This window comes from Argiope bruennichi, chromosome 8 (genome assembly GCF_947563725.1).
Source record: "Argiope bruennichi chromosome 8, qqArgBrue1.1, whole genome shotgun sequence".
NCBI classification, from domain to species: domain Eukaryota; kingdom Metazoa; phylum Arthropoda; class Arachnida; order Araneae; family Araneidae; genus Argiope; species Argiope bruennichi.
In genome coordinates this window covers 66,463,551-66,475,594 of record NC_079158.1, presented here as the reverse complement: position 1 = coordinate 66,475,594, position 12,044 = coordinate 66,463,551, and the positions used below count along the sequence as shown (strand labels likewise).

The following is a 12,044-nucleotide window of genomic DNA, read 5'->3' as shown; positions in this document are numbered from 1 at the left end:
GAATACTTTTCTAACATATATTTTGAAATAGCTAAAGTAATAAGAAATATACATTCTAAGTAGTTGATTTGGTTCAGAACTTAAATGTGAATTTTAATCAACCAATATAGATAAATATTTTATATTGCCAGTGAGAGGATCTAATTTTTGACCTGATTATTTATTTTTTAAGTTTAGAAAATTTATAAAAACCTTTAAAAAAATATTATAGCTGTTAATAATTTTTGTTTGTTTTCAGTATTACTAAGTTTTAGAATTGTTTTTTTTTAAATATATAATTTTGATATATTTAATATCAATGTATCAATAAAAGTACCAAAAAATATTTTTAGTGAAATCAAGTATTATAGCTGCTTGTTTGGTATTGTCGAACCATCTATAGTAAAAGTATAACTATTTTATTTATATGGAATCAGATGTAAGGAAATTTTATGTTAGAAAATTACCCTTTTTATGTCAGAGTAGTTTTCTGAAATGGGAAGTTAGAAATAAAATTTAACAAATCAATCACCCATTTATCAAAATCTAAATTCTTTTCAGAACATTGTCAGAATTTTTATTCAAAGTATTTTAAAATATCTTTATATACCCTGTTCAATAATTTAAGTGAAAAAAATCTCATGTTTATATTGTTTGCTTATTTTGGTTTATTTGTTTAATTATATTTTTCAATTTGGCAATAAATGCAGGGGTTGAATCTCCACCAGTTTTGTTTATTCTCTCTTTGAGAGATAAAATTAACCTAATAAATATCTCCCTGCTCTGATTACCATTCTAATATCAACTAACAGAATATATATTATGCTAAAGTTCATAATATGTGAAAAAATATCAGTGTGCTCTTTTTCTTTGTGTATATATCTGTACCCAAACTTATAAGTTTTATTCTTTGTGAGCTATCTTAAAATGTTGCTTCCTAGCTGAATTTTTCTCATTCCAATTTCTTATTCTTAATTTACAGATCCAACTGCTGGTGCATCCATAAATGAACAGACAACATGGTGTCTTGATGGCTCAACTTTGCATGAAAACATCAGAAAAATACTCATAAAATTATGTGTGCCATCTCCTATTGTGTTTAGTGATGTAAATTATTTATCATCAACTGCTCCGCCAGCTGCTGCTGAATGGTCTAGCCTTTTGAGGCCTCTGAGAGGCCGGGAACCTGAGGGATTATGGAATTTATTGTCCATTGTGAGAGAAATGTTTCATCGAAGTGACAGGAATGCTATTCCACTATTAGAAATTTTAACAGAAGAAGTTCTACAATGTGATCAGGTAAGTTTGTGAAAATGTTTTTTGCTTTATATATAATTGTTTCTTCATAACAGAAACACCTTTGAATTTATCATAATACTTATAATTTCTTGAAGTATAAGCATGCCTTCTGTCAAATCTAAAGTTTCATTGGATAATTTTGTAAATAAATAAGAAATTAGTAATGTATCTGATTGTCTTAAAGTGTTCCATGGAATCTGAAAGAAAAAAAGAGAAGTATATTTTGTTGTTAGTCTACATATTTAAAAATACTGCAAGATCTAATTTTTATGTCATTATATAATGAGAAAGTGGGTTTGCAAAGAGAAACAAACTTTTAGAAATTTATTCTGTCTATGAAAGTTTTTTTTTTAAAAAAAAGGCTTTGAAAAATGTTTTTGTATGTTGTTCTTGAACTCATTAAGTGGATCTTTATACATTTTCAACTATCCTTAAATCTGTAGTTTATAAGGTGCCAACATTATCTATTTATCTTCATTTTTTTTTAACGTGCCATTGCTTGATTTTATATTTTCTGGAAAATCATTTATCTGTAAATATCCGTTTCCATTTCTATGTCAGGTACTGTTTGTTTTAAGTGTCTTTTCATTGTGAAAACTATTGCTAAAGCGCATTCTTATTGTAGACAATCTCACTTATAGCTTTTTTTTTCAGGTAGCCTCTTGAAAAGTTCTGAAATTTGAAAACCATTTTAAGCATCTTAAAAGTATTTAATTTTGAATAAAAATCTCTGAAAAATGCTTAATTTCCCTGAGGTGTGCAAAGAAAATTTTAATTCTATTTTCCCGTATTAAGTATACAATAAATCAAAAACTTGTTCCTAACTATTTGTTTATTAGATGTGTCAAGAAAGAAAGCCAAAAGAAAAGGAGAATTCAGAAAAGGAATGCAGGGTGAAATAAATCCAAAGATGCCTACACATATTATGATAACACCTTAGGATTTTTTTCCCCCCTCTCTTCTTCTTTCTTTGCCAATGTATATCGTTATTTGTTGAAATAGTGGATTGAGGTTATTACACAATACAAAATCTGTATTATATCTTACTTGTTGTGAAAAATATGCAGATAGATAAAATATATAAAGATACAAATGCAAATAAGAATATAACAGAATGAATTTGATGCACAAGAGAGATATATCAAAAATGGGAGAAGCTGCTGTAAAAAGTTACATTTCATAATTGATTACCTTTTTAGTCCATTATGCATTCAATCATTTTCCTCTTTACTATATCATTTTGGTGCAAACTCTTGAAAAAAAAAATCTATTAAATCGATTTTACAGTACTATATTGAATTGTAATTCATTGTGGTGTGTAAATTACATTAGTCAATTCATAAAATTTATTATAAAGAAATTTTGACTTCAAGCCATAGGTTTTCTGCAATTATGATTTTTTTCACAGAGTTTTCTTTCTTTTTCTTTCTTTCTTTCTTTTTTTTTTTTTTTTTTTTTTTTTTCCTCCATCCATTTGAAAATTATTGTTTATTGAACTAATCTTGCCAGATTTTAGTTTTTATATAAAAAAGTATTTATTAAAAAAATTTTGCTATATCTGGTACTTAAAATTTTTAGCGATATTATTTTTTAAAAAACTTTTTAGAATGTTTATTCTGCGTGGTTCAGATTCTATCATTTTTTTAAATGAGTTTTTCTATTTTTTTAATTTTGTCATATGTATATTTTTAGTTTTATTGTTTCCCCACTGAAATCTATACATATAGAGGTTTGTCCTGATCAATAGAGCAGTGCACTGCACAGATAATTGAGATTAGAAACATGAAATTTAACGAAAGTTCCTTTTTGGTTATTAGAGGCCCTCTAAGAATGAATTTTTCAAAATTTTAATTAGATGTTTATTTTAAAAATAAAAATGGTGAGTTAGCACAGGAATAAATTTATTCTTTCCATCCCAGCCATGTCAAATCTTATTTATTGCTGCATATATAAAAATCGAATACAAAATTTTTGGTATTGCTGTTCTTCTATATCAATATTGATATTTTCAGGAATAAATAAGTATCCATCCAAATCATCAGGTGATTTTTTTTTTGTAGTGATAATTTTCATTTTTATGTTTTTGTTAAAACCAAAAATTTGCATTACAATAGAGTTCTTGCACATATAAATTTAATAATACACATTTAAAATTAATTATTAAAAAATTTTCCAGTAAAAATAATCCATTATTATAAACATAAAACATCTTATACATTATTAATTTTTTCAGATCCTTTCTTGGTGGTTTAGTACGAAGGTGTCTCTCCATATGGGGTCAGGTGGTCATGGCGGTCGAGGTAGCATGCATAGTAATACCCATGCTTCGCAACATGCATGCAGTAGTTTATGCGATGAAGTGGTTGTTTTATGGAGGCTAGCTGCATTAAATCCTGCTCTCTCCCCCCAAGACCGACAAACTCTTTTTGGACAAGTAAATATTTGAAATACTTTTTGGTTATGTTCTTTTATAATGTACTTTATCTTTTTGACATATTTTTTTTTTTTAACTTTCTATTATATCAGAAATATTTTTCTTAATTATCTAGCGATCTGCGTTATTAAATGCCTACTGAGTAGATTAATACTTTTTCAAATTTTAACAGAAATGCATATAACATGGTATATAAGGGATATTTATGATGAATAAATTAATGATTAATTTTATCTCTAATTGAAATATATAAATTTTGTGTATATATTACTGTGCATTGTGGAAATAGTTTTGATACAGTTATTAAATAAATTCTATCAATTCAGGATAAAATTTAAGTACACCTTATAGAGCAATTTACTTTTTCTGATCTGAAATAATGGTACTCACAGGAAAATAATAAGTTTTAGCACATTTGTTAGCATTATTTAGATTTTGAAACAAATAGCGAAGTAAATAATATGCCATTAATCAAATGATCTGCAAATTTAAAGTCAATAGGGAAAAAGAGTAAACTAAACGAATGGAAAAAATATACTATACATGAAAGCAAAGCCCACAGAAATGTACAATTATTTACTAGTAAAGAAAATGGCATAGAAACATATAGTTTGTTCAATTCATCTTAAGATTTTAAAGTCTGATCCGGAAATTTATGATTAAATTATGAACTAAGAATTCGAAGAGAATTACATAAACAGCTGTGCCTTGCATTTTTGTTTTCAGTTATCTACTTTTTGTCATTTTAAAACCAAACTTAATGTTAAAAAATATTTTAATATTTTAAATTTAGTTAAGCTGCAACTACATCATTAATCGTTTACTCATAACAATAAAAAAAGGTAATATTTATATCATTTAATGTTAAATGTGTTATACTGTAGTGCATTTGTTTTTACTCCAATTTTTAAAAAGGTTTATGTTCTGAATTGTTCTTTAATTTTCTTACAATCAATATATATTCATATCTGTGCACTATCATATTAAATGCAAGTGGAAGTATTTTATCTTAATAAAGTTAAGTGAAAAATATGTTCCTAATTGATGTAGGTTTGAGGATATTTAACTTTACAAGCAAATAATTTGGTTATTCTACCAAATTGCATAATTATAAAAGGTCTCAAAATTTTGAGACATAAGGACATAATTGGTGATATAATTTATGAAGATAATTGATAGTTAATGATGTATTATGATGGCAGCATAAATGATGAATGGGGATAAAGGAATTTCTATTAATGAGGAGGAATGCTGCTTATTAAATATAAAAAATTAAAAAAAAATAGTTATATTTTATTTTTTATTTAAAGAATTTTCTTATAAATTTCCAAATAATATCATTTTCTCAATAAGTTAATTATTTGTTTACATTTATGGACAGTGATGCATTTAAAAAAATTGATTTTAACTTGTGCATTAACCTGTGTGTGATATGTGTTAACTTATATGTGTATCCTGAAATGGCATCTTTTATGAAGCTATTTACTTTCTTTTCTCTGAATATTTCTCTTGAACAGAATTTTCTTTTACAGTTAAGATGTTGGCATATGAAAACTCTTGAAAGAGTTTGGAAAACCAGAAGTAGCAACAGTAATTCAACTAGCTCCATCAAAAGAGCAGACATTGAAGTATTTCCTGGTTTTCGTCCTGCAATGGAAGGTTGTTTATTAGATTGGAGTGATTATCCAATACCTGGTGTCACCTATGCAGAAGGTGGTGGTAGACGTTGGTATTGTCCTTATGTTTATTCTCGAACAACAGAAACTACTTCTACTAGTGTCGTTACAGCTAATGACAGTGACAACAGTAATTTAGCCTGTTTTTCATCTCGTAGAGGACGTTCTGTTGATGTTGGTCAACTGACTGGATTGTGTCCTTGTGATAAATCTTCAGACAAAAAGTCTATATGTGTGCTCAATTTTCATCATGATCAACCTGTAGATACACCTGAGCACAAATCTAATAGTAACCGCAGTTCATTAAGCAGTGAAGGTTTTTGTGAAAATGAGCAAGAAGCTCTTGCAGAGGCATTGGGAGAATCATGCTGTTTACGACCATCAACACACACAGAAAATGCTCATCTAAATGAAGGATCATCTTCTAAATTGGTTCATGTAAATAATGTCTGGAATTCTCAAGAAAGCCTCCAGTATGACTCTGATGGAGCTAAAAGCTCAGTCGATATATGCAAAAATGGACCTCAACCATCAACGAGTAAAGCTGTTACATCTCAGGTTGTTGTTGAAAAAGAGAAAAATGATGTAAAATCTTCTGAATCTCATTCTTTTGCTCCACATTGTGTCCAAAAAGCTACTTCTGCTAGGTGAGCAATTTTTAAAAATTGAAATGGGTAATATTGCTTAATGACAATTGTTCATTTCTTTTATCTGTCTTTGGTTCATGTTCAACTCTCTTTTTATTTTTATAATCATCTTATAAGTTGGTCTGATTTTCCAACTTTTTAAATATATAGTGATTTAATTCAATTATTACAACTCTCGCATATGTCTATCATGCAACCTAGATTGCAGTCACCTGCTTGCAAAATATTTAGGCTAAAACAATTGTTAGTTTAATTTTGCAATAGTGGATAGTTACAGTAACAAACATTACATTATTCATATTATTGTAATTAATTTAATGTTAAAAATACTCTCAATTGTTAAGATATACCTTTTTATAAGTCTGGATTTCCATCTGATAAGACATATCTTTTATAACATTGAGAAAATTAAAAATAAAAATTCAGAAACTACTGAACTTTTATCTGCTTTTGATAGCATAAATTGCTGTAAAAAATGTATATCCTAAAATGCTTTATTTTTGACTTATATCCATTTTTAGAATAGTTTATTTATTGCAAAACATGTTTTTTAGGCCAACAGTTGATTGTAGTGGAGAAGCTAGTGAATCGCAACAATCTAGTGATGAATATCATTTATACTATTATGATCCTAGAGTTAGGTTGCCTAGCCCGGAACATCCCCAGCCATATATTGAAGAACAATGGCATTCAGTAGCAGTAAAGAAAATCGAAGATTCTCTTGAAGTATTTTCATTTTTTTTTTGTTAATATTTTTTTTTTTTGAATGATAGGAATTATTTTCATGTATTTATATTTTAAAATTTATTTTGATAGATTCTCTTTGCTCGAGCTGAAGCTCTTCATGCTCATGGCCATTCGCATGAAGCATGTATGCTTGCTGTTCGTTTGGCAGAAGAATTACTTGCTAGTCCACCAAATTTATCTGTTGAACACCCTCCAACTACTTGTCGAGGAAAAAAGGTTCGACGCTTTAATCCAGCCAGTCACCATGTTAGTTTGTTGGCATCTGCTACATTAGCCAAAGTGGCCTTTTTATGCTCAGTTCTTGGGGAAAATCCTGAACACCACCATCTTGCCTTTCGTGTTGGTCTATTTGGCTTAGAAATGACACGTCCTCCAGCATCAACTAAAGCATTAGAGGTAAAACTTTTTATGAAAAAATTTTTTGTTAATTGTTGTTTACTTAATTTTTAATTTACTATTTCTGTTGTTTTATCTAATGATAATAGCTATTGGTTTTTCCATAATTTTTCTCTACTGCATAATTTTTATTGTTCTTGTATATTTTTATACTTATCATGATATGCATAACAAATGACTGAAATTTAATTTTCTCTAATCCATCACTTCTTTTAGGTAAAATTAGCTAATCAAGAGCAAGATCTTGTATTGCTACTGAAACGATTACCCCTTCTGGATAAAGAAATGAGTATTATAAGAGAAAGGGCTGAACAGTTACGAGATGGAAAATTGGTTTCAAGAGGAGAAGCACTTTTACCTCTTATGCTTGCCAGTTTCATATTTGATGCACTTACTCTATCTAGTAAGTCTGATGTTTATATATTAACTTTTTAATTATTTGAATACTTTTTCGTTCTGCTTTGATTTATGCTGAAAAGATTTAGTGTACATTTTCAGGATTTTATTAATGGTAAAATACTGATTGCTGCATATTATAAAGCATTTGATGTTTAGATAAACAAAAAAAAAATTATCAAATCTTATATTTATAATATTATAGTTATAAAACAAAGTGAAATAATATGCTATTTGTCAGTGAAAAGTAAATATTTAATGTTATGCAACTAGCTGTTGTTAATAGGAACCAACTAAATTATGCTGTGTATAGATGAGACCAAATAAATTTTACAGGGCTTTATGAAATTTTTTGAATTATCAAGAATGTGTTCTTATAATATTACTTTCCTTTTTGATTTATGATATCTTTAAATTTGAATGAATGTCAACAATTATATATATATATAATTATGTCATATTACTATTATATCCAAATATGTAATTCTTAAAACTTATTTCATAATGCCATTTAGATTCGCAAAATCGTGGAAACCCATCATTGTGCACTAAACTTCCTGGGGATGAGCAGCTTGGATTTGAAGCTGCTGTAGCTGCTCTTGGTAAGATCTTTGCAAATTTTTTTAAGTTGTCTAATATATATATATATATAAAACATACATTATTTCCCCCCTCCATGCACATTCATCTTGAAATGATTATTTAGGTTTGAAAGCAAATGTGTCTGAAGCGGAACATCCTTTATTGTGTGAAGGCACACGCCGACAGAGAGGAGAATTGGCAATAACTTTATTAGTGACATATAAGGATGATCAAGAAAAATTAGCAAAGGTTTCTATATTTTTTCTTCTAACATAGTTATGAATATTGAACATGTTTTTGAAAATACTTGAGAGGATTTGATACAGACTTTATTTTTGAGCAATTTTAATTAAGAAAAGCATTGTAGATTTATCTTATAAATGGCTATATAAAATCACAATTTTATTATTTTGTTTCAATAAAACTAATTTAAAAAGTTTTCACTATATTATTTACAGGAATGAATCATGATTTAAAGTAAAAAATATTTATATTTATGCAAGTGATTGAAAAAAAAATCATTATTATGGCACTTTGTGAATTAAGTTTTCACACTCAGATTGAAATAATATGTTTTAAAAATTTCAAATCATACACACTTCTTGTATATATTTAAATTCTACACGTTTCTGCTTATTTAAATTTCCCCAGCTTCATATTTTTCTGCTGTAATAACTGTTTTCATTCTTTTGCTAAGTGTTAATGATGCAAAAAATAACAATAAAATAAAATTTGAATATCAAATTTTAATGTTTAAAAACTAATTCAATTTATCAAATTTCTATTGAATTTTTCTATTGTAAAATTTAAATAGTTCTATTATCAACTTTTCATTTATAAAAGTAATAAATGCAATAATAGTTTTAAAAGAATTTATACTTAAATCATTTAAATAGCATGCTTTTGTTTTATTTCTGGCTATGACCCCTTAAAGAAAGTATTTAATATCTCAAGATATGACACATGGAATTTCACAAAATGCAACCAATGGTTCAAAATTCATTTATAATATTGCAGTTGAATGATATTTAAAACTGTTGTTTATTTCAGTGTAAAGATAACTTTGTATGAAAAAAATTTTGTGTACATCTTCTTTCAAATGACACTTTTGAATCGAATGTGAACTGAAGTGTGGTAGTGTAAATGAGGGAATTTTTTTTTTTTTTTCCTTGATTGAATTTGATGATCAATATGAGATATTCACAATTTTCCTTTTATTTTAATTGAATTTTATTTTAGTTCTGTTTTAATCATTAGTGCAAATTTTCATTTATAGAACCCAATTTTTTTTTATATTCACTTATTTTTGAAGCATATATTTAATGTAATTTTAATAATCTTTTAAAAAAAGTAAGAAAAAACAGATTGCAAAATTAGATCAGTTGAGAAGATAAAAAAACACTGTAAGTGCAAGCATGATTATAAAAAAGAAACATTTTCCCTATTTATCTAAATATGCAGAATGTTTATAAAGAATAGAATATGCAGAATGGTTAGGTTTGTCTTATTTGTATATTATTGTATGTCTTTGGGTCATAATAAATAAATTTATAACTTTGTTTCAGAAGTGTTAATAGTTCAGAATATGCATTTGAATTTTCTATAGAATTTTTTTATGTGATGTGTCATATTTGCTGCATTCGTAAATAGAAAGCTAAGATAGATCTTATGTTTGGTTATATTAGTATTTTTTTATGATGGACGGAAATGTAATTGTAGAAACTTTACTATTATAGCCAATACAACATTGGTACTAGCTTGAAATATTTTATGCATTGACTTTGTATAAAATTATGGTAAAAGTGAATTTTAGTGTGCACCCAGCTGCGCCAACAATGCCAAGTCGCCAATAAAGATGGCGGACAAAATAAACAAATACTTCCACGGAACAGTTACGGTTACTATTTCCCGCCATCTAATTAGAACTTTTTACTGATAAGTATTTTTTTTTTTTTTTTTTTCATACTGCCCGGTGCCTTCTACAGATGCCGAAGGCATCTGTAGAAGGCACCGGGCAGAATTTTTTAACTTAAAAAAACCATCCTACGGCTTCGCTAGCAGCGGGAGCGGGAACCTAGTAGCTTCGCTAGCACATTGAACATAAAGACTGTGTGGAAAACAGAAACAGTACATAACCAAGAGAAAAGAAAAAACGGAGAAATAAGCAATCGGAACATTCTCCATACAAAATTTGAAACAAACATACTTTCCCCACCTTCATCAACTTGTAAAAGAATATATTCCACTCACCTTCCATCCATTCTGCCGGTTCGATATCAAACCATTCTCAATACAAAATTTCAAACAAGCATCCTTTCCTAATTTCATTAACTCGTAAAATATATATGTATGCATATTTAACTCGCTCTTCATCCATTCTACATGTTCGATATAATCCCAACACATAACAAATTATGAAGGGAACCAACCGTTATAACACCAAAAGAATTATGAGAACTGCGAAGAATTCCATTTGCAGCTGTCTTTGAAAGTGAGAATGCAGACGATTTTTTTAAAGCAAATACTGACAATTAAAAATTGCAAAAGAATAAATATTTTCTGTTCGTATTCACATTAAAAAAGAAAGAAGAAAATAACTTTTAATTATAAGCTTAAATTTCTTTATAATAAAGAACAAAAGTAAAATCTTTAATCGATATTTTTTTAAATATTTTTAATTTAACAATTTTCATAATTTAATTGTAGTTTAAGTACAACTCAACCATTGCAAAAAATAGTAAATAAAACAGCAGTACGGTTGCTATAAGAGGGATCCGATGGGTTGCAATATTGGCGACAATCGGCTGGTGCACACTAATCTTCACTTAGGCCAAAATTATTTCTAACTATATGAAAATCATTCAATTTGTGATGTGGTACCAGTTTTAATAGTAATTTAAATTGAATGGTGTTTTAGGAATTTCTGAAACAATTTGATGACAAAGTAATTCTCTTCTTTGGAATTATAATTATTTTATACTTAAATCCAAATAAATCAAATGCCTTTCCAAAAGAGAAAAATAACAATAATTTCAAATGAATTCTAGTTCTCTGTCTAGCTGTTCCAAAATGTTTACTTCTAGGCCACCCCATCCTAGATATGGATAGAACCAGGACTACTTCAAGTATTCCATGAATTCTTTTTTTCTGGAAAAAGTTGTTTACAGAACTGGCGATGATAATAAAAATAAACTAATTATTTCTAGCTGGTGCCAATGTCGTATTGGCTATAAATGTATTGTTGTCACAATTAGCTTTATACTGTCAGACTGTTGTATTTTGTATATAAATTATTTGCAATTCCTTTTTATAAAGTGCTTTTAAATTTATTAGTGATATGTAATTATTTCTTATTATACTTATATTAATTATATTTTTAAATTTATAACTAGATTATGGAGAAGTTGCTTGACAAAGAAGTTCACCAGATGTATAAAGCTCCTGCTTCTTCTATGTATTACTCTTCAGCTTCGAGCTCCCAGCAGAATGGTAGTTCGAATTTTCTTTCTTCTGATGACAAAAACATCAATGAAGATGGAACATCTAAAGATACTGAAGAAGGTGAATTACATGAAGAAGCAGAAAATGGGCAGTCGGCAAGTGATAATCGGTCTGAGCACCAATCTGTGGCACGTCCACGCAGCTTGCCATCTGCTCATAACTCAACTCCTGGTAGTTCTCGATCAAGAGATTCTCGACAATCACACAGGTGTGTTATGTATTGTGAAACTGCTACTAAATAATTTCAATTAAATATTTGTTAGAAAAACTTAAATAAAATATAACAATTAAATTCAATTTCTTGTTAACTTTTTTAAAACATAAAATCCATTTTAAAAACATTGTTGCAGTAAACAATATCTTTTTACAATATTATCCTTAATAATT

The 12,044-nt window shown here is 27.9% G+C and overlaps 1 protein-coding gene across 2 annotated transcripts in view; it reads left to right on the top strand.

Annotated features, from left to right (window-relative positions):
• LOC129981565 (zinc finger SWIM domain-containing protein 8-like) overlaps positions 1-12,044 on the top strand; it is a 60,792-nt gene that overhangs the window by 32,705 nt on the left and 16,043 nt on the right. For both annotated transcript variants that reach the window (XM_056092461.1, XM_056092460.1), the window contains 9 exons: positions 962-1,278; positions 3,512-3,712; positions 5,245-6,035; positions 6,590-6,761; positions 6,852-7,178; positions 7,395-7,581; positions 8,090-8,176; positions 8,281-8,405; positions 11,549-11,865. In XM_056092461.1, the coding sequence (XP_055948436.1) occupies positions 962-1,278; positions 3,512-3,712; positions 5,245-6,035; positions 6,590-6,761; positions 6,852-7,178; positions 7,395-7,581; positions 8,090-8,176; positions 8,281-8,405; positions 11,549-11,865 (2,524 nt within the window). The remainder of the gene's footprint in view (positions 1-961; positions 1,279-3,511; positions 3,713-5,244; positions 6,036-6,589; positions 6,762-6,851; positions 7,179-7,394; positions 7,582-8,089; positions 8,177-8,280; positions 8,406-11,548; positions 11,866-12,044) is intronic.